The sequence below is a fragment of the Malaclemys terrapin genome, chromosome 19 (assembly GCF_027887155.1).
Source record: "Malaclemys terrapin pileata isolate rMalTer1 chromosome 19, rMalTer1.hap1, whole genome shotgun sequence".
Lineage (NCBI taxonomy): Eukaryota > Metazoa > Chordata > Testudines > Emydidae > Malaclemys > Malaclemys terrapin.
The window spans coordinates 18,376,853-18,400,093 of record NC_071523.1 but is presented as its reverse complement, the minus strand read 5'-3'; the positions used below and the strand labels follow the sequence as shown (position 1 = coordinate 18,400,093).

Below are 23,241 nucleotides of genomic sequence, written 5' to 3'. Positions count from 1 at the left end.
TTACCCCAAATGGCCTCCTTAAGGATTCAACTCACAACCCTGGGCTTAACAGGCCAATACTCAAACCACTGAGCTATCCCTCCCCCACAAATAAGGCAGGAAATATCCAGCTCTAAGAGGCTGCCACTGATTATCTTTGCAGATGAAAAACACTCCAAAAGGGCTACGTGTCGTTAATAAATAGGGATTAACATCATTGAGGGTCTGGGAGGAAGGAGATAAAACAAAACCTGATCTGAGTAGAAAAGCTGGGGCCCTGGAGCCCTGGAGCCCTGACAGCCGGCTGTGCCGCTTACCTGCTCTCCAGCCCAACGCCCGTTCTGCTCTCCACCCTTTCAGCCATGGTTTCCAGGAAGGTGACAGGACTGAGTGACGTATAAGTGAAAGTTTTCTGCATGGGAGGTTTGTGAAACTAATTTCTCTCCTTTTAAATAACAAAGAGACTATTTGGAATAACAGGGATTTGCAAGGGTTAAATAATGGGAAAGAAACACAGCAGCAGGCAGAAGTCTGCTGGGATCTTCTAAAACACATACCAGCGGTCTCAAACTCCTGGCCCATGGGCCGCCTGAGAACTTCCCCACTGCAGCCCACGGAGGAGAGATGCAGGCAGCCATGCTGTCAGCAATGTTCGCTACACGGGGAGAGGGACAGAGATACCATCATTAGTTGCCAGGCAGCGTCAGCATGGAGGCAGCATCACTTTTTTCCACAATGAATATAAATAAGTCAAAATACTGAACACAACTATCTGATGCACACCTCGCTGCAATCCTGAAGGTTTCAACTGCTCAGTCACCGAGACCAAACATCAACAAACTGACAGAACTGAAGCATTGCCAGGTGTCTGACAAACACTAAAAACACTAAAAACTAAAAACCCCACAAAAGCCTATGCCCAAATAAATGTGTTAGCCTCTAAGGTGCCACAAGGACTCCTCATTGTTTTTGCTGATACAGACTAACACGGCTACCACACTGAAACTAAAAACTCTCTGGCAGGTGAAGAATTGTATAAAGTTGTATGACAGTTTTATTATTTCTAAGAAATTCAAAATAAAAAATACAATATAAACGTTTTCTTTTCTGAACACCGTCTTCAGTGACATTATTGGCCTGCTGGGAGGATTTGAGGACTGGCACTGGCCCTAAGGTAAATTGAGTTTGAGACCCCTGACACAGACCCTTCTGTCCTTTAATTATTAACTATCATCTGTCCTTCCCGCCCCCAGCGGAGGTTCTCTGCGTGCTTTACAGATACTAATGATCTAAGGCCTTGGCTACACTTGCGAGTTACAGCGCTGTAAAGGCTCCCCCAGCGCTGTAACTCACTCCCCGTCCACACTGGCAAGGCATTTGCAGCGCTGTATCTCTGTGGTTGCAGCGCTGCATGTACTCCACCTCTCCAAGAGGAATAGCAAGTATTGGGAGAGGAGGGTTAGGCATGCATGCCTAGATGCAGAATAGTGCATTGATGTGGTTTATCACATCGTGGTAATCGGGCTCGGTAATCTCCTCGAATGTCTCATCCAGAACGTGTGCAATGCACTTGCGCAGGTTTATCGGGAGAGCCACCGTGGTCCTTGTCCCAGCCAGGCTAACGTGTCCGCGCCACTGTGCCACGAGGGGCGGGGGGACCATTGCTGCACACAGGCAAGCTGCATATGGGCCAGGGCAGAAGCCGCATTGCAGTAGAAGACCCTCCCTTGCTTCCCAGGTCACCCTCAGCAGCGAGATATCGTCCAGGACGAACTCCTGTGGAAAATGTTCGGACAGTGTTCAGTGTAGGTGCCCCCTGAAGCTGTTGGCTCTCCCCAAGGCACAGAAACCCAGAGGACAGTGCAGCCCTGAAACAATCAGTCCCCCTTACTCACCATTTTGAGGCTCCCGTGGGATATGTGTGCTCTGTTTCGGACGGGAAAATTATGCTATTGTGTAGACCCTGTGTGTTTTCTACTCCTTAAGTGCGGGGGGAATCATTACTCTGTCTGGTATAAACAATGCTGCCTCTGTTAAATGTTGCATTTTGCCTATACAGCTGCATCAACCTTGAGACCTCAGCCGTCCCTCTTATCGCCTGCTCAGAGACTGCAAAGACTCAGGAAGAGACTGCGAAAAAGCAAAGAAGACATGCTGCAAGAAGTGATGCGGCAATCTATTAAAGAGAATGAGAAAGTACAGGACTGGAGGGAGAGAGAAAGCAGGATCCGCCAGGAAAATGCAGTGCACCGGCGGCAAAGCACCTCGCACCGGCAGCAAAGCACTGATAGGCTCATCAGCATCCTGGAGCGCCAACTAGACGCTATCCAAGAGCTGGTAGCCATGCAGAAAGAGGAGCAGTACCGAAAACGCAAACGCCTCCCCCCCCCTACAGCCCTTGTCCCAAAACTCTTTCCGTTGTGCCCCACTGTCACCTCCAACCCACTTTCCCCAACTTCCGTGTTCTTCACACCACCCGCTGCCTCCAACACCAGTATCTTCACCACCCAACCCTGAAAACCATGATCCTTACCCTCTGCACTCAACCCCCATCACCATGCAGTATAGCTGTCCTGAAGTGCAGCACTCACTGCACAGCACACCAGACAGAACATACGCGAATCTGTGATTGCACTGTTCCCCACTCCACCCCCTTGTTTCTTTTCAATAAATACATTTTTTTTCTTTTCAATAAATGGATTCTTTGGCTTTGAAAACATTCTCTTTTATTGCATAAAGTAAAAGACTCCTTAGCCCAGGAAATAAACAGGCACTGCAAGTCTGCTTGTCTGCTTGGCAGACACTGATTCCTATTGGAACTACTGCCCTTCACTCCCGTGCAGGGCACCAGATATCACTGCTGGTTTTCAGCCTCAAATTGCTCCCTCAAGGCATCCCTAATCCTTGCAGCCCCGCTTGGCCCTTTTAATAGCCCTGCTCTCTGGCTGTGCAAATTCAGCCTCCAGGTGTTGAACCTCGGAGGGCCATGCCTGAGTGAAGCTTTCACCCTTCCCTTCACAAATATTATGGAGAGCACAGCACGCAGATATAACCGCGGGGATGCAAGTCCTGCTTCCCATACAGAGATCGCCAGTGGCCCTTTAAACGGCCAAAGGCACACTCCACAGTCATTCGGCACCGGCTCAGCCTGTAGTTGAACCGCTCCTTGCTGCTGTCAAGGCTCCCTGTGTAGGGTTTCATGAGCCACGGCATTAACGGGTAAGCAGGATCTCCAAGGATCACAATGGGCATTTCAACTTCCCCTACCGTGATCTTCCGCTCTGGGAAAAAAGTCCCGGCCTGCATCTTCCTGAACAGCCAAGTGTTCCGAAAGATGTGTGCGTCATGCACCTTTCCGGGCCAGCCTGTGTTAATGTCAATGAAACGCCCACGGTGATCCACAAGCGCCTGGAGAACCACAGAGAAATATCCCTTCCGATTAACATACTCGGATCCTAGGTGGGGTGGTGCCAGAATAGGAATGTGCGTCCCATCTATCGCCCCTCCACAGTTAGGGAACCCCATTTGTGCAAAGCCATCCACTATTTCCTGCACGTTACCCAGAGTCACAGTTCTTCTGAGTAGGATGCGATTAATGGCCTTGCAAACTTGCATCAACACGATTCCAACGGTCGACTTTCCCACTCCAAACTGGTTTGCGACCGACCGGTAGCTGTCTGGAGTTGCCAGCTTCCAGATTGCAATAGCCACCCGGCTTCTCCAATGGCAGAGCAGCTCTCAATCTCGTGTCCTTGCGCCGCAGGGTGGGGGCGAGCTCCTCACACAGTCCCATGAAAGTGGCTTTTCTCATCCGAAAGTTCTGCAGCCACTGCTCGTTATCCCAGACTTCCATGACGATGTGATCCCACCACTCGCTGCTTGTTTCCCGAACCCAAAAGCGGCATTCCACGATGCTGAGCATGTCCATGAATGCCACAAGCAATTTCGTGTCGTATGCGTTACGCGGCTCGATAGCATCGTCGGACTCCTCACCCTCACTCTCACTGTCACTTTGGATCTTAAGGAATAGTCTGCAGACATTCCACCTAACAATGTGTCCGTGAGGAAGGCTTCAACATAACAGGCCTTAGCCAGAGGAACTAAATGATGATGATCGCTGAAATTCAATGAAGGGGGATTTTCAGAAGCCTCCAATCCAATCACAGGTGCAGGGCTGACTCTTCCCCCACTGCTCTTGCCTTTGTTTTCTCCTAAGTAGCAGACTGGATCAAAGTTCTCCCCACCTGTCCGTTTGACTCATCCTTTAAAATATGACAAAGGAAAACAAAGACATTATGAACATTCAATTACTAACAGTCAAATGGCTGGTACATTTACCTATCACCTGCCAAGAGTTCTCTTTCTTAGAGTTTGTTTTCTTTTTCATTACGATGAAGTATTATAATAATTATTAATGTTGTTCCTCACTTAGAACAAAAGTGTAAGTTATATTGTCTGGTATCATTTTTTCCTATAAAAAGTGTCCAGTTTGCTGGACAGATCTTAGACTTCGTAACTAGTTAATTTCACATCATCTTAAACTGTGTAATGCCATAAAAATATAGATAAACCCGGCATAAAACAGTAACTGTTCTAGAAATATCCATTTCCAAACCAAATATGCTGAAAGGTAGACAAGGTACGTAAGGTAATATATTTTCTTGAACCAACTTGTATTGATGGAAGAGAAGCTTTTGAGCTTCCCAGAGCTCTCCTTCCAGGGTGTAACAGCTAAAGGTGGGACAGATTGTTAAGCATAAGAGGTTAACACATGTTGCAATAAACCATTTAAACAAAGTGGGCAATTAACTCCTCTGCAAGTCAGAGGACAAAGCAGGGTTAGTAGGTTACAAATGGTTGTAATGACTGGTACAACCGGTGTCTCTGCGGAGTCCATGATTTAGGGGTAGTCTACACAGGCAACGGTGAAGCACTGCTGCGGCAGCGCTTTACTGTGACTTGTGTGGTCGCGGCAGAGCGCTGGGAGAGAGCTCTTCCAGTACTCTAAAAAACCCACCTCCACAAGGGGTGTAGCTACCAGCCAGGGTAGACAAGCCCTTAGTATCTAGCAGAGTTATGAATTTAAGGGAAAGTCTACACTTAAACAGCTGCACCTGAGCTGCTGCCGCGCTTTAGTGAAGACACTACTACGCCAACGGGAGAGCTTCTATGCCCAGCCCAGGGAATTGGCTCTGTTGCTTTCAGGGCCTTGCACAGCCGCAGAGTATGAATGTGTAAGTGTGGGGGGAAGAGTCAAGTCTTTGGTATCCCCTAAGGTAGGTATTTTTCCCATTTTACATATGCAGAAAGTAAGGCATAATTACCCAGATCCTCCAAGATATTTAGGCTCCAAACTTCCATTGAAATCAGGAGCCCGAATACCTTTAAAATCAATGGACATTAAGAGCCTAAATAATTTTGAGGATCTGGACCATAATGTTTAAGTGACTAGCTCCAAAGTCACATAGTGAGACACACACAGACACACACACTCTCTCTCTCTCGCGCGGCAAGCTGACATAGTCATGGCAGAGACACTCAAGCAAACTCCTGCTCCAGGTGCTTTTGCATAGTAAATAAAAGACCAGACAACTCACCCCTGTCTCCTGTGCAGCTGCAAAGAAAAAGAAACAACCTCATCAGAAAACAGTCTGGTGCATTTTGTATTGACACGTTTCTGTATTAATGTCCCCGGGCCAAGTCCTGCACAGCTCTCTGCGATTCAGTGGGGCCATGTGTGTGCACGTCCACAGAACATGGCCCCACTGTGCTGTAACTGCGCTTTGCACTACACTTAGCAGCATCTTGAGGAATCACCCCCCTGGGAGAGGAAGGTGGTTAGGTGACAATGCTAATCCAATGTGATTTTGGGCTCTAACAATGCTTTGCATTGATATAGCACCTAACCTCTAAGGATCTCAAAGAGTTTTGCAAAAAGCAAACCACACAACCCTATAAGGGGGCATTATGTCAAACAGCTACACTATGGCACAGGGAAATTGAGAGATTAGCCAAAATTCACACCTCTGGTCATCAGCAGAGCTGAGAATATTATCCAGGAGTCCTGATTCCCAGTCCCCAGCCAGAACCAGTAAACAACGTTCTCTCTTGGACCTGAGAACATGTTCTTCTCTTGGTGGATAAATGATGGGGCAAAACTGAGATGCTTATTTCTGCAGCAGTAGCAGGTTAGGAGTAGAGCCCAAACTCCCGTTCCATTAACATCACTGCTCCCCCAGCGAATGAAAAGGGAACTTTGTAAGCACGTATCAGAGACAAGCCGGAAAGATCATCAGAAGGGGAGAACTGGTGCAGGTTACTTGGAAAATGTGAACAGCTGGTATTTCTAGCCACTGGGGAATCTGGCCTGGGAAAAAGGCCGGTTTTGGTCATGAACTGGGGGGGGGAGAGGATCCTTCTGAGCTGGGCAGGGGGCATGTCCACTGCAGCTGGTGCGATAGCACAGCACCCTGGCCTGGGACCAGCCAGTTCACCTTGTATAGTAAGTCAAATTTAGGGCCAGTGGATCTTAAAGGCAACCCCATAAAGAAGATAGATTTAGACTCTCACAGGGATTCTCAGTTTGAAGAGGCAGTTCCAGTTACAGGTTGGCATGTTCCAGGGTGAAACAAAGACCAATGTGCCAAATACAAACTCTGCCAGTCTGACCCCTTTAGAGACCCTTTGACGGGTTTCACAGGTCCCAGACTTTTCTGACTTACGTGTTCCCCCATCTTTCGTCTTCCTTCTCCTCCATAAAAAGAACGCTGTTCCAGCAAATCCAGATAAAAGTGAGAGAGCAAGGACTATTATCACTGCTATCACTGTGGTAGAATGGCCTCTTTTTACACAAACTGCATCAGAAGTGGCTGTCCCGGCCTTTTGTTCTCTCATCCCTTCCTCTTCACACCTAAGATGAAGGAAGACATGTTATTAAACGTGTCAGCGTATCCACAGCCTTCTCACTGTCTCGGGGCACCCGTCATTCCACCAGGTGGATCAAATATGATAAGACCCCTTTCAGATTCTGGGCCTGATCCTGCAGTCTGTGGACAGGCCAAACTCCCACTCATTTCAAGGCTGCAGGATTGGGCCCTTTGAGCGGTAGACGCTTGCACATTGGAAAATTAAGTTATAATGGGCCCAAACTGTTAACAGAACATAGGATGACACTGAAAAATAGAAATACAATAAATTCACTGTACTGACTTCAGAAGTTTTTACCTGTCCACACCTCAGCGTAGAGTTCTGTGTTTTCAATGCCAGTGTCACTGACGTACCCAAACAGAACAGGAAGTGGTGCTACCACGCTGACTCGGGCACTCCTCAGATAATCATCCATTGCAGAGCAAACCCTAACTGAGCCGAAGGGCCAGATTCACCATTGCTCTACAGTCCCTTTGCACTGTTTGTGGGACAGACGGGCTGTGCGGTTGGGATGGGACCTCAGCTGGCGTAGGTGGGCCATGGTGTCATGGGGGGCAGGCTAGAGATGGATTGGCCCAGGGAGGGGGCATGGCCAGGGAAGTTCTGCCCCCCATTAGTGGTCCCTAGGGGGTCATGGTCACTGGTAGGCCTCAAAACTAACCTAGCCTGCGTCAGGGGCTGAACTGGCCCCCAGCTGCCCATGCCAAGGAGGCAGAAAAGTCTTTAGGACTTGGTGGATAATCGAAGGAGCTGGTTTTCAAGTCTTTATATTTGCAAACCCTGCCCACTCCTGTGTGGCATGGAGCTCTCTGGCCATGGAACTGGGGCTGTTTCACTCATGGGTGGCCAGTCCCAATATGGCCCAGGGCCTGGTTCCACACAGTGTCTCCACCATGTCACTGGGCTCTGTGCAGGGAGGATTTGGCAGAGGGGGCTACAGTTGGAATCCACCGGCCATCCCATGTCATGGTTATAAACAGCCCCGAGGTGAATCCAGCCCTCATGGAGAGTGCCCAGGATACAGAAAGGGATTCCTGGGGAAAGGATTTCCTCACCACACAGCTGACAGCCCTACTGATTTAGGGTTATGTTTCCCAGCTGCTGAACTTCAGGGCATCTCTAACCAGGTCTTATAGAGCCGCAAAATTCAGGTACAAAGAAATAACAATGAATGAAAGGATAGAACGCAGCGTGTAAAGTCGGTGCAAGGGAAAGGGCCATGTGTAGTCAGAGTTACCTACCTGGTCCATGGCTGACAGGTGTCTGACATCTTGGTGGCGGAGAAGGTTCCATCAGGGCAAACCTCACATACGTTGTCAAGGAATTCTGTGCCTATAAAAGAGGACGACATAATGGGATACTTTCCTGAATGTGGGGCCTAAAGGAGCTTTGATTTCAGAAAGGTCTCCATGATTACACCACCACCATGTTGCAGATCCATCTTGGTTCGATCAGGAGTTAGCACTTTAAGAATAGATCTGCGCTGGCATTTTATTAATGCCTTGTACTTAAATCCATCAGTACTCATAGAGCACAGGTACATGGGGGAAAATGCACCTCCTGCTGCCCCACATATCTGGGCCATTGCAAGGGCCAACATCCCAAAGGAATAGTAAGACTCAAAATAATGGTGCCAAGTTGTGTAATAGAACAAAAGCTGCAACAGAACACAGCAGTGAGGGGTTAAATGCCCAAAGGACACTGAATGAAGATAAGGCAGCTGGAATCTGAAAATATTTAGGACTTATTCTGCCGAGCTACCAACCTATGCTGGGATCTGGTCCATGCTCAGAGGCTAAGCAGGTCCTGGCTGGGAGACATGGGTGAAATCCTGGGACACTCTCTCAATCCATTGTCTTCAGAGGGGCCAGGATTACACCCAAAATGTGTCTGGAAGTGATGTTGCCACCTACTACTTCTACTCTAGGTGCCCAAACACTATGGTGATGGGTCATGTAAGTAGATACACTGGTGCAAGGAGAAGCTCCGGTTCTGGCTGTGTACACATCTCCTAACCAAATTCTGGTTTGAGGAATTACGTTCCACTTCCCTACATTCCACTTGTAATTAACTGAATATAATATTCTTCACCTTCTAACCTAACCTTGTGCAAGGCTGTGAACTCTTAAATAGCTGTCTGCTTCCACGTCCCCAATGACCATAGTTTAGGGCTGGATGAAACGATCCCTGAATATAGCCTGGAGATCATTTTATTACCTTTGGAAAGAGCTTGGAAATGTAAATATAACAACTATCATAGGACACTGTCATGTATATGAAGTTTTATTCTGAAGCCTCCAATTCCACATGGCCCTGGTATGGGGAACAGGGGTGGGGGGCACTCGGGTTTTGGGACTTGGAATTGCAGACCTATGTGTATATTAGGTTGATTTACAGCCACTGCAGTAATTACCTCGGTGGTGCATGTCCACACTCCCCTCCTTGGGCCAGTGGTGCATGTCCTCACCAGGAGGGTCTTCACCGACATAAGAGGGGCAGTGTGGGGAGCTGAGAACCCGGTGTCTCAGCTCTGCTGGCAGCTCCCTGCCAGGAGCCTGACTGCCCCACTGGTTCCTGGGCTGCTGGCGGGCTGCCTCCCCTGTTGACACTGACATATTTAGGTCCCAGTGTAGAAATGCTATTGAACAGCCTGGGCTATGTGTAAATGGAATAACACCACACACTCGGCTTCTAGACAGTAGTTCTCATCCCAGGATCTCAAAGTGCCGTGTTCTCAGGGCGTTAAGCTCACATCACTGCACTCAGTATACACCTTTGGAAACACACGCCTGGCTGGAAAGTCAAGCTCATTAGTTATTAGAGCAAAAAACCGTGAGGTACCGTTGGTTAGTCCACACCCACTCTCTCTCTAAAGGGACTTATGTGTCTACAGCAGTGATGTACTCCAGTGTAATTAACAGGGATTCTGCACCAGTGGAAAATGTGTTGTGTGATAGACCCAGACCAGTTGGGAACAGCAGAGTAGCAGAAGGGAGATGTACTGGCCACTGGATGAGTAGTTTTCTGTTCCCTGAGTGACCAGAGCAGGGGCTGCTCCAGGCTAATAGACCACCTGACTCCAATTAACCTGCTAAGAGTCAGGTGAGGCAATTAAGCACCTGACTCTAATTAAGGCCCCTCTGATGCTATAAAAGGGCTCTCTCCAGTCAAGCCAGAGGAGAGGAAGTGTGTGTGAGAGAGAGGAACTGGGAGCAAGAGGTGTGCAAGAAGCTGAGAGTGAGTAGGTGCACTGCTGGAGGATGGAGAACTGAGAAGCATTATCAGACATCAGGAGGAAGGTCCGGTGGTGAGGACAAAGAAGGTGTTGGGAGGAGGCCATGGGGAAGTAGCCCAGGGAGTTGTAGGTATTGTGTAATTGTACCAGGAGGCACTCTAAACAGCTGCAGTCCACAGGGCCCTGGGCAGGAACCTGGAGTAGAGGGTGGGCCTGGGTTCCCCCCATACCTCCCAACTCCTGATAAAACACAGGAGGAATTGACCTGGACTATAGCTTATACCAGAGGGGAAGGTCTCTGGACTGTTTCCTGACCCACAGGGTGAATCTGTGAAGTGAGCAAATCCACCAATAAGCGCAGGACCCACCAAGGTAGAGGAGGAACTTTGTCACAGTTGCTGAACAAGTCTGTTGCACCTTGGGAGCTCCAAAGGGGGCACTGTTTGAAGAAAGGAGTGTGTTTAGCACACTTGTCTTACTAACAGAATTCTGTGCCCAAAAGCGTGCTTGAGGGAGCTGTTTCTGGTGTGCAAACTGAAGCTGAACTCACACTGCACTCTGCTGCTGCGCAGGTGGGCTGCCAACATGTGTGAGTACAAACCCACGGCCTTATGCAAATTGCGGCCTGCAAGAGCATCATGTGAGTGCCCAACGACACCCAGAGGAGTCTGAGCTCGTCACACCCTGTGACACACTTAACCTTGCCCCTGTATATTTCATGCTCATTTAGGAGGGAGATGGCAGCTTTGTGTCTGCCCTGGAAGATGAACATAGCCCAGCTCTAGGGCAGGGCCCAGGGCCGGGAATAGCAATTCCAGAGTGGAGGACCCCCAGCAGCTCTCTCGCTCCCATGCCCCTGCCCCCCATGTATATTGAGGGAGCTCCATCGTGAACGCCTCTGCTGAGCCCAGCTGGGGCAGTGTGTGCCGGGGACAGAGGCCGTCAGGACCCAAACCATTTCTGTCTCTATAGGTCAAAGCCAATTCCTACATGCGACCAACAGGCAACTCCGCTCCGTCAGCAGGCTGCAGCATTCTGCACAGACCTAAGGGGTGGCCCCGGGCAGAGCACAGGTCAGCAGAGACTCCTGCCTTGGGGAGAAGAGGTCAGAGGCATCTGGCCAGGCCCAGATGGACAGAAGTTGGCCACAGCTGTTACCTGGGCATCCAGCTTAGCACAAACTCTGACGCCACCCTGGGGCTGTGCAAGGGCGTTACAAATGGCAGTCCCGCTCCCACAGTGAGGGGGGCCATGTACAGCCCAGCCACTCTTCCGGCTGCTTCCCCAGCATCACCTCAGTCTCACCCGGATTGACTCTCAGCCAGTTTGTCCTGCTCCAGATTCGTTCTGTGACTGCAGGGGTTTGCCTTGGTATTACAGAAGTTATGTTGCCTTACCAGGTTCTTTCACCATAGAGCCAGGGGGACAGATGGTGGAGCGACTACACATTTCACAGTCCAGACCTGCAATGTGCCTGCAGAAATCCCCCGGGGCACAGCCGCACACGGTGTTCTTCGTATAGGTGCATTTTTCTTTTGTCACCAGTCTGGCTCCTAAAGGAAAGTTACATGCATCACAAATACCTTTACACAGGAACTAAACAGAGCAGATACAAAAATTAATGTGCACCCCCAGTCCTTGCTGATCCATGATACAGGGCACAGGAACTAGAGGGCTTTGTTATGATGACTCCATTTTACAAGTGTTGCCATGTAAACAGAACCATCTGGAGCCTGATTCTCTGCTGCCCTGCACCTTGTGTTGTATTTACATCTGTGCAAAGGGTGCATGCAAAATGCTACCAAACCAGCGTTCTCTACTCAGCTGCAGTTCAGATCGTGCTTTGCACCCACTCTGCATCCATCTGCACGGGTGTGAATAATGACAAAGGCAGTGGAGAATCAGGCTCCCAGTAGCCACATATAAAGGACCACAACCTCCAATCCAGCTGGTCACTGGAGGAGTAGTCCACTGTAGTGGGATTTTGGAGTGGTCCTAACACCTGCTACACAACCCGTCCTCCTGGCTGCCCAACGGATCCCCATGTGCTCGGATGGCCTTTGGGGCCATAGGCAGCTGATGTAAACTAGAGCAGCCTGCAGGCTGCTCTAATTCATGCTGGGGACCAGACCCTGATGGCCCCAGGAGCAGAGGAGCACAATGGTTTCTTACTGTCACTCATGTCACTCCCGCCTCCTGAGGTACGTGCGTGTTCCTCAGCCACTGCTCAGGATCTGGGATCTGAAAGGGATGGTTATAACCTTCCCCGTGTACAATCCATATCCTGAGGGTGCAGAGCTGCTCCTCTAGGACAAAGGACACCATCTGAAATGTTTGATTATAATTGTTGTTTATTATGTTTGTTCTACTTTTGCAAAATCTAGAGATCCGCTTTCCTCCTGAGAAGAATCTCCCGGGATGATTGCAGAGCCCTTAATCAGTGGAAGATGTGCGACTGAAGCCCATGCACTGTGCCAGAAATCTCCACTTCAGTGATTTGCCCAAGATTGCAAGGAACTCAGTAAGAGAACTGTGAGCAAAACCCAGGACTCTTGACTTCCAGTCCTGTGCCCAAACAACTAGGCTGCTTTTGTAGATGTGGGCTGGGGGAGACAACTCAGAAAAAAATAATTAAAATCCATACCCCGCCCCCCCCCCACACACACACAGGACAGCTTCCTTACCTGCATCGCAGACTTTACATCTCATGCACTCTTTTAGGCCATTGGGATGCTCTGTATATGTGTCGTCCACACATGGCATGCAAGTTGTGCTGACATTTCGTGTACAATGTTTGAACACCCTGCTCCCTAAAGCAAACAAAACAATTAGCGCCTGTGTAAACCAGGCTAATATATTTAATGCATTAATACAGAGATTGTAAAAGCGGGTAATTATGCATGACAAATGCATAGACAGAAACAATCTCATAACTCACACCCGTCTCTTATCAGTAGGATCCCTAGCACGTCGTGCTTAGACTCTGTAACGGACACAGGACCTTTGACAGATCCATGTGTCCCCACTGTGCCCAGTCAGGATCGTGGCCCTTTAAAAGATGCAGGTCTGAGTATTGTAGTTCCTCCTGGGGGGATGGAGAATCCTCAGGTGAAGCCAGTGACTGGAGGGATCACATGACCAGAAAGCGCCAGGGGACTAAGGAAGTCAGGTGACTGCCTGTGGCCAGTCCTATAGGACTATAAGAGGTAGATTGAGAGGTGAGGGGCTGGGGCAGTGCTGGTGTTCACAGCAGCCGGCTGGACAGCTGCCTGGGGCAGGGCAGTGGCTGGGGTGGGACGGGCAGAGGTCCCTGGGCAGAGGAAAGATCAGTAGGATCCCGATACAAGGGGACTGTGAGGGTCTGGGGAAGGGCTGGGGGATCCCGGATGCAGGGCAAAGGGTGAATACAGTGAATCCTAATGGGGACAGTGTATTGACTGTTACAGCCAACCAGGGCAGAGATCTGGGTCCCGGGCAGTCAGGCCTAGAGATTGAAACGAGAGTTCAGCCGACCGGTTAGAGCTGGGTCCAGCGGGGCAGAGTCCAGGAACAAGGCAACGGTCAGTACTGGAGTGACAGAAGCCGAGTGCAAGAGTCGGAGGGTAAAGTAGGGTTGTAGTCAGAAGGCCCAGCCAAGGGTCAGAAGCCAAAGGGTTAACCAGAGTCACAGTCAGGAGGCGCAGCCAAGTGTCGGGGGTGGGGGGTCCGAAGCCAGGACAGGGCTGGGGTAAGGATTGGAAGCCGGCTGGGGCAGGGCTAGGACGGAGGAGGGGTAAGGACTAGACACAGGAGCAGGGCAAGCCCAGCTGCAGGCAGGGTGCGCATCGAGCAGCCGCTGTTCTGCTGTGGGTGCCAGGCTGCTACGCAGGAGTCAGAACTGCTGATCCAGCAGCCACTCCGGAGCTGTGGCTACCCCAAAGCGATGCAACTCGGCTTCCTGGTTCCCCAGCAGCCAAGTCAGTCAAGGGAGCAGGCCAGCAGCGGGTCCTACCTGACCTGGCCTCTGAGGAAGGGAGGTGTTACAGAGAAAGTGACTTGCCCAAAGTATCACAGTACGTCTCCTTCTGGATCTCCTGTGCCCCAGGCCACAAGAACCATCCTCTCTATGTCCTCCACTGACAGGTGAGTAACAAGCAATGGGATGTTTACATGGACAGATCTGTGTCCTCACCACCAGTCAGATTCACAGTAACAGAGGCGAGCAAGCTCTCTGGAGGAGGCCAGACAATTGGACTCTCTAGGCAAGGGTCTTGATTTTTAAAGAAGCAATCATATATACCTACCTGCACTGCACATGGGACAGCATTCGCCATTTATTTCATATTCGCCTGGGTAGCATTGTAGAGCTTCCGAATGAGGTAGTTGTGTTACCAAGAAAATGATAAAAATCTGTAGGGAAGAAGAGAAGAGAGAGTTTCTGATTCGCATCATGCAGGCTCAACAGCAGACGGGGAGGGGCTGGTAGCACCATGGCACTGATTAGTGCTGTGATGCTTTTGCCTGAACGCTTTGAGTCCCTCAGGTTCAAGGAGGGGATTCAACGACGACAACACTCCTAGCAAGCTCTTCTCAACCCTGACCCGGATCCAGTGAGCGCTAGTGTGTAAGAAGCAGCTTCCATCTCCTCTCTCACACCGCTACCGAGACACCACTGAAATCAACAGGAGTTGGGGGCACTGTTCAGGAAGTGCTCAGCACACTGCAGGATCAGGCCCCTTACGTGTCTTTTGATGTCTCCTTTGCAGTAGGAAGCAGCGTTCACATACTGCATGTTACTGCAATAACTTCAGTGACCCCACAAGCATGTGCCTCAGTCGTGTCTGGGTATAAGCGTCATGTGCTGAGTCTCCTGACACTGAACAAGGAGCTATTGGAACAAGGAAAACAACAACATCCCTGCGGCTAGTTAGAGCCTTCCCCAGCCCCATCTGCCTCCTGGTTCCTCCTGCTACAGTTGTAAAGAAACCCTGCACAACCTCACCACGCTCTGTAGCAGATCAAGACAAAGCGACTGAACTAAGGGTGCAGCGGAGAAAGCATATTGAAAGTCAGACTGTGAGGAGGCTAACCTGGAACATAAAGGTCTTTTCTGCAGCCTCGCAAGACCCAAATGTGATGTCTAAGTGTTGTCAGGAATTTTGCCATTTATTTCAATAGGACTTGAGAGGATCGGCTTCTGACCAGTAGTTGTGAAGCAATTCTCCAAGAAGGGCCATATTTTGGGAGTTTACTGTGCACATGCTACATACACCAATATCAGAGATCATCTGAAAGTTTATTTCATGTATGTTTAGCTGGGGTATGATGGGTGGAGCTGGTAAATGGTGCGGTAAGCCGGCAGGCGAGGTGAAACAATGGTACCAAAATGAGAAAGTGTCACTTTTTCCACAGTTCCAGACACACTGCAACATGACTGTGACTACAGTGTTTAATCATAGACTCATAGACTTAATGGTCCCTTCTGACCTTAATGATCATCTAGTCTGACCTCCTGCACAACGCAGGCCACAGAATCTCACCCACCCACTCCTGTAACAAACCCCTGACCTATGTCAGAGCTATTGAAGTCCTCAAACCGTGGTTTAAAGACCTCAAGGTGCAGAGAATCCTCCAGCAAGTGACCCGTGCCCCACACTGCAGAGGAAGGCGAAAAACCTCCAGAGCCAATGCCAATCTGCCCTGGAGGAAAATTCCTTCCTGACCCCAAATATGGCGATCAGCTAAACCCTGAGCATGTGGGCAAGACTCACCAGCCAGCACCCAGGAAAGAATTCTCTGTAGTAACTCAGATCCCACCCCATCTAACATCCCATCACAGGCCACTGGGCATTATTACCACTAATAATCAAAGATCAATTAATTGCCAAAATTAGGCTATCCCATCATACCATCCCCTCCATAAACTTATCAAGCTTAGACTTGAAGCCAGACAAGTCTTTTGACCCCACTGCTCCCCTTGGAAGGCTGTTCCAGAACTTCACTCCTCTGATGGTTAGAAACCTTCATCTAATTTCAAGTCTAAACTTACCTAATGTCCAGTTTATATTAATTTGTTCTTGTGTCCACATTGGTACTGAGGTTAAATAATTCCTCTCCCTCCCTAGTATTTATCCCTCTGATATATTTATAAAGAGCAATCATATCTTCAGCCTTCTTTTGGTTAGGCTAAACAAGCCAAGCTCTTTGAGTCTCCTTTCATAAGACAGGTTTTCCATTCCTCGGATCATCCTAGTAGTCCATCTCTGTACCTGTTCCAGTTTGAATTCATCCTTCTTAAACATGGGAGACCAGAACTGCACACAATATTCCAGAGGAGGTCTCACCAGTGCCTTGTATAATGGTACTAACACCTCCTTATATTTACTGGAAATACCTCACCTGATGCATCCCAAGACCGTATTAGCTTTTTTAACGGCCATATCACATTGGCGGCTCATAGTCATCCTATGATCAACTAATACTCCAAGGTCCTTCTCCTTCTCTGTTACTTCCAACTGATGCGTCCCCAATTTATAACCAAAATTCTTGTTATTAATCCCTAAATGCATGACCTTGCACTTTTCACTATTAAATTTCATTCTATTACTATTACTCCAGTTTACAAGGTCATCCAGATCTTCCTGTATGATATCCCGGTCCTTCTCTGTATTGGCAATACCTCCCAGATTTGTGTCATCCGCAAACTTTATTAGCACATTCCCACTTTTTGTCCCAAGGTCAGTAATAAAAAGATTAAACAAGATTGGTCTCGAAACCGATCCCTGAGGAACTTCACTAGTAACCTCCTTCCAGCCCGACAGTTCACCTTTCAGTATGACCCGTGTTTACTGTTTAAGCTAATTTCAGCCCTTAATTTGATGGCTATTGGTCAAAGCTACCAAAGGAGAACGTATTACAAGATTTTTATTGGCTTTGCATGGGCAAGTTTTGTTTTTTTCCAGAAATGATTAAGCTGTTTAGCATATGGCAAAAATGGCAAATATCACCATTTTCCAATGTACTGACATGAAATCTTTTCACATCGCACATTCTTAATTGTCAATGTATTTCACAAGTGATTATAATAGCTGTCTGTATTTTGAATTGAAATTTACTGACCAGATCAGTCTCACACCGGTCACAGGCTGACCACTACTAGCAGTATACAGGTAAGATTAGAAAAACAACTATGGTTCTGCAATTTCATTTCACGCACAGCATGGGCAAGGCAAGTCTTCCCTTGTTCTATGCAACATAATACCATTAACTGATGCTATCCAAGCTGCTAGTCATGTGAAGCAGGAACTTAAGTCATCCAAGTGTTTTGTAGATGTTCTTCTGGCAAATGAGCTTGATGAACAGCTTTCAAAGGAACAAATGGTTTTGTATAATGCTGCTCCAATCCTTCGGTCTGAAACAGCCAAAATAAAAGCCGCACAATATTACCTTAAGCCAAGTCATTGTAGCTTACACAGATCAGCTACTTTGGGGCCCACTTGGTGCTGGAGTTTGTCCTTTTGCTGACTAATAAAGAGATATGTAATTCAGCCAACAAAAAGTATCATCCTTCAGAAGATATTCAAAGAAGTTGCCTCTCAATTGCAGAGTGTGCAGTATTCATCTGTTCCCAAATTATCACAACACTAAATCCATGAGCTAAGAGCATGCAACAAAGGAACCACAGTGTCCATCAGAGATGCCATGGCTGTCACGCAAATGATGGCTGGAGACAAACTCCGCCCACTCAATGAAATGGCTGCTGAGTACTTGAGGCAGGTCCTAAAAGGATCTGACAAAGCTGATTCTGTAACTGAAGTCTGACAGATATGACAGCAGTAACTCTATGAAACTGCAGAAAGACGACATTGGACAGGATCTAAGGCTGGATGCAAGAAATACCAGCTGATTGGTGGGTGCCCTGGGCCTCCACAGGAAAAGTGTCTAACCGTGGCATCCAACAAGCCGTGACTTGTAAAATTCTCTGTGACTATATGGCTCAAGATGCACCTGCGAGTGTAGGAACACACCCAATACACACACACCTTCTTGCTGGAGGCGTTTCCAATGATGAAGTAGCAAACTCCATGACCAGTGGAGGCGTTGAAGGAGCCAGAGACTCATACAGTGCTCAAGAGGAAGCAGACACAAGGATGATCTACCTGCTCTACGTGCTAATATGGCTTTTGTGTCTCTTGGTGTCCAAGGAACCATAGTAATTAGATCACCTTATACAGATGTTTTGCTCATGGGCATCGGGTATCAAAGGCAGGGGAAGGCTAAGCCCATCCCAACTGCCTGCGTGGCCCCGCCCACACTCCACCCCCAGGTCCCCTCCTGCTTCCCGCCATGCTCTGCTGCGGTTCTTCCTTCCACTGTGGCTGGGGCCCCGGGCCAGTGGTACCAGAACCGGGGGACCAGGAGGCCATAGTTCTCCCACTTTTGGAAAGTGGGGGAGCCTGGGCAGCGGTGGTGAGCTGCAGTGGACCCTCCACCATCCTGGGGTGCAGAGGGCTGAGAGCAGCCCCTGGCCGTGTCCCCACCACCCAGGTCCCCCGGCCGCCCGGGGCAGGAGGGTCCGCGACTCCACGCTGGTTCCCCACGGCTGCCCACGCAGCGATCCCTGACCTGACCAGAGGGGCCAGAGGCTGGGGCCTCGAGAGCTGCAGCCCGGCCACGGTGAGGAGCCGCAGACCCTCCACCTGTACCGGGGAGTGGGGACACAGGCCGGGTGCTCCTCAGGCCCCCCGCACCGCGGGCAGATAGAGGGGTCCACCGCGGATCCCCACAGCTGCCCGCCCTGCTCTTATCATGGCCGGGCTGTGGATCCAAGGCCTCCCCACACCCAGAGCTGGGTTGGGGAGAGCTGCACGGGCAGCTGTGGGGAGCCTGGGTCCTTCCACTTTCCCTGGGCTAGGGGCCCAGGACATGGGCAAGGGGCTGCTTTCACCTCCACCTCGGGCAAGGTCCCCTGCCTCCTCCCAGACTTTTGGGAGGGCTCCGGCGCCCTTGCCCTTGGCTGGGGCTACTAGGGGCTAGCCCATAGCCAGGAACTCTGGGCAGCTGGAGCCGGTGTTTACATCTCCCGCCCACCCAGCGCTCCAGGACTGGGGACCCTGCTGCCTGCCCACAGCTCAGGGGCTTGGGCTGGGGGCCTCGCTGCCTGCCTACCACTCTGGGAATGGGGGGGCGGCGCTCCGGCGGCCTGTGGGACTGGTGGGGGGCCTCTGGGCTCCGGCCGGGGAAGGGGGGCGGGACGGGCAGGGCCCCAGGCAGAAGGGGCAGGGGGGCCAGGGACTAGCCTCCCCGAGCCGCGGTTCACCCACCACCCATGGTTTTGCTCCTTGCTGCTCACTATTTTCCAAAAATGGAACACACAGACAACACGTGCATTGAAACAGGCACCATTAGCAGCAAAACTGCCTAGAGTCGCTTCAGACCTGTGCATGCGATTTGTGACACACATATTCCTGACTTCTGAGATATACCTCCTGCTGTCACACAGTAACAGGATGTGTCACTGTGTCATCCCTATTTAGTATGGGGAGGAAGGGGGGAAATCTGTGTTTAATGTTATCAAAACAAAGGGCGCTTACCACTTCAAAGGTCTTGCCAAACTGGGAGAGAGTGATGGACAAGCTGCAAATTCTGCAGCAAGGAAATTGGTAGCAGTGCTGTTTGACCAGCATGAGAAAGAAAAAGGAGGCCCACGAAGAACTGAATTGCTTGTATCTCAATCTACCCATCAAAAAGGACAAGTCACCGGCCAAACTCCCACCATAAGAAGAGAGTTTTGAAGAGGGTGTCAAAAGAGCATCTTGACAAACGAAGATTTGGATGTCTTCTCCCAACCAGATATCAGCTCACCATTGCAATGTGGATGAAAAAATGTGGATGATGAACTACTTGCTGTATTCTTCAAGGGCCAAATGGCATATGATCTTCGACATGACTTTATCTATGCCTGTACCAGTAGGGGTTGTTGAACAGTTAACTGTGTCTGTAGTCATAACAATCTTTCCTGGACAGAATTGTGTACAAGCCAAGGCAAGGAAGACTTTGGTAGTGCAAGCACATTCAGTGGATATCATAATGATGAACAAGATGATAATGATGTTGCCTATAAATGTTACCAGCACTATGACTTTTCCATGATACTTATACAAGTTTATTATCATATTTTGTTTTACCCTTTACGGTATTGCTGTGATGCTTTGAGGTCACAAAGAAATCCAATTTTATCTCTTGAAATAATAAAATAATTTATCTTAGCGTCATTCAAGTAACAGAAACAAATGCAAATTTCAAAGTGGTCATTTTAACATGTTGATGGTGTCACTGTTTATCCCCATATCTGTGGTAACAGCACCACTTGACAGCTCCACATCATACCTCATCTTAAAGTAGACATACAAAGCTTTCACACGATGTATGAAGTGTATTTGTATAGAGAGACTGCATTAAGATGACCAAATTGGTGGTGTCTGCTGTTAGCCTATCAGCCCCCTACATTGTCATTTCCTCACTACCACTCTCCAGATTCTGGGTCAAACTCTGCTCTCATTTAAACCTGGAACAGTTCTACTGACATTAGTCTGGCTAGAATTCAGCCTTTACAGCCCTGGGACATGATCCTCCATCCCTGACTCATGGGAGTGCTCAGCTCAGTGTGGGTCTAATCACGTGTATCACAATGATGGGGCTGGATTCATAGACTGTGGCCTTTGACATTTCAGCTAAAGCCGCTTTCTGTTATGATTTTTCTAACTCCAGAAGCCTGGGGGATACCCTGTTAGCCACTTGGAAATCATTTTCCTTTTTCTTCCAGTATATTCTCTTTCCCTTTTATCCATGGTGCGTTTTGCTGAGTACTCGGAATACAGTTGAAATTAGTGCCAGTTTCAGTTTACACTGTGACACCCAAAATGGAAGGACTGAAATATGATTGGCCATAGAAAGCCCCAAACTGAGACCCAGCAGCACAGCTTCCGAGTGGGCCAAGCGTTATTCCCTGTGCTGGCCTGCTCCACACGTCCATACAACGGTGGAAACCCTGGGAGGAAATGGCAGATACAAAACAACAAACTATGGGGCTAGAGCAGCAGCGGATTCAGTACAACGCACCACAATGAGCTACTGTCCATTTAGAATCCTCAAACATTTCCCCATTCAAAGGGCAACTTTGGGGGTAGGTTGTTTGTTTTTTTAAAATCAGTGTCCGTTAATAAAAAGTCAATCCACTTACACCCACCAAGCTCCAGGCTGAGTATCAGCTGATGAGAACAAACCAAAAATCTCCCTGCGGTATTTTTTTCCTACTAAATTAAGGAGGAAAAGTTATATTTTAAATATTCATTTTTGTTGTTCTTTGCTGTTTCCACCAGATGGAGTCCAACAGCTTCTAAAATGCAGAGAGATTTTCTTGAACAAGGAATAAACCACCTCAAACTCTGCACCGTGTAGTTTGCGTTAGTAAAACGGATATATGTAAAATATTCGGCTTCCTGGGATCTTCTTATTAGTCACAGTAGATTCCCACAATCCCATCCCCTACCATTCCCCACCGCCACATATTCACTCCCAAACCTCCCAGTCTCTCTGCTGGGTTTGCTGGGCAGGGCCGATCTGTTGGCTCCATTTTATTTCATGAACTTTTGTGATCCACTTACCCAGAGCATGGTCCTGAGAACAGACCGCAGTGTGTCTGCTTCTGCCCCCCGCTGGGCATTGAGTCTCTGCCCGCTACAGCTCAGCGCGGCCTCCAGGTCCCGATCAGTGACAAGCTGCGGGCCTTAGTGAGCCTGGTGCCCCGCCCTGTCCTGGGGTGTCCGCCCCATGGATCCCCCGCGCCCTTCTCCAGGACCTCCCGGCCGCTAGCAGGACACAAGCCCAAAGTCCTGGTCCGGTTCAGGTTCTAATCCAGGCCCAACGGCCCCGCAACAGCAGCCAAGAGACCAGCTCAGAACCTACACCAGCTCGAAAATTCTCACTGAAAGTGAAAGTGAAAATATGCAACCAGGCAGGGACTTTCCTAGTAGGCTGGTCTTTAGTTTTATATTGTTTATTGTTATACGGAGAGACACACTTAAGGTAAATCCAGGGTATAGTGGGCACATAGTGTTGACCCTGAAGGGGTCACATAGAGGTAAAAACTACCTGTGCCATGGCTACATTGGGATTTTAAAGCCAGATAATTCTCTCCATATAAAAACATACCTGTTTTTCCCCAGTGAAGACACAGCTCTGTCGTGTTATAACCCCTCTCTTATTCTGGGTGTCTCTGCCCCAGGTCAGCGTGGCAAACGCTAGAGCCAGGTCTAGCTGAGAGATTCCTGCCGGTCTAGCTATGTTGGTCAGGGTGTGGGGTGATCTCTGACCAGCAAAGCCCCCAGTACAGATGCAGTTATAGAGGCAGAACAGCATTTGCCAGTACAGCTTGTTTTCCGGGGGTGGGATTGGGAATAAGCGGTACAGGTAAAATCACAGTGTTGCCAGTAGAAGTTGTCTCCCCATCAGGAGTGCTGTGCCAGTATATCTACACCGCTAAAGCACTCCTAGCCACAGGCGACATCTACACTGCAAAAACCAATGCCGTGGCAGGGGGTGCTGGCAGGGTGTTGGGGTCTGAGTGCTGCTGACCCAAAGCTGAACAGCCACAAGACACCCAGAATTACAAGGCAGATGTTGACTGAGCCCCTTGCTGGCCTGGGTGAACCCCAGAGCATCTCAGCAGCAAACTGCATGTTCTTCTAAATTTCTTGCGGGGGAGGGGAAGGAGGGTTGGTTAAATGGAAAGAAAAGGGAAGGGGGTGAGGGAGACAGGGCAGGTAGGAGAAGAGAAGAGGAGCAGGCGTGGAGCAGGGGAGACTTAGGTTGTAATGTAGACAGAATTTGGGTTGCTCAGGGATGTGAATAAACCACCCCCCTGAGCGACATAAGTTACACCGACATAAGCACTCGTGTGCACAGCACTATGTCGGCGGGACATGTAGCTTCTGCCGCTCGCGGAGGTGGTTTTATTATGCCAACGGGAGAACGTTGGGAGAACTGGGACAAGCCTGAAAATGCCACACTCAGGGCAGACTGCAAGAAATAGGGCAGACAATCCCCAAGCCGGCGGTTAT

The 23,241-nt window shown here is 49.3% G+C and overlaps 1 protein-coding gene across 1 annotated transcript; it reads right to left on the bottom strand.

Annotated features, from left to right (window-relative positions):
* Nucleotides 1-2,726: 2,726 nt before the first annotated feature.
* Nucleotides 2,727-22,540, bottom strand: LOC128826286 (tumor necrosis factor receptor superfamily member 14-like). Its single transcript, XM_054009532.1, has 9 exons — nt 22,495-22,540; nt 21,787-21,908; nt 14,425-14,530; nt 12,826-12,951; nt 11,539-11,694; nt 8,148-8,238; nt 6,702-6,889; nt 5,577-5,593; nt 2,727-4,241 (listed from the first exon to the last, which is right to left on the bottom strand). Exons 1-9 carry the CDS (start codon nt 22,538-22,540, stop codon nt 4,191-4,193), a joined length of 903 nt encoding a protein of 300 aa, XP_053865507.1. The 3' UTR covers nt 2,727-4,190.
* Between the last annotated feature and the right edge of the window lie 701 nt (nt 22,541-23,241).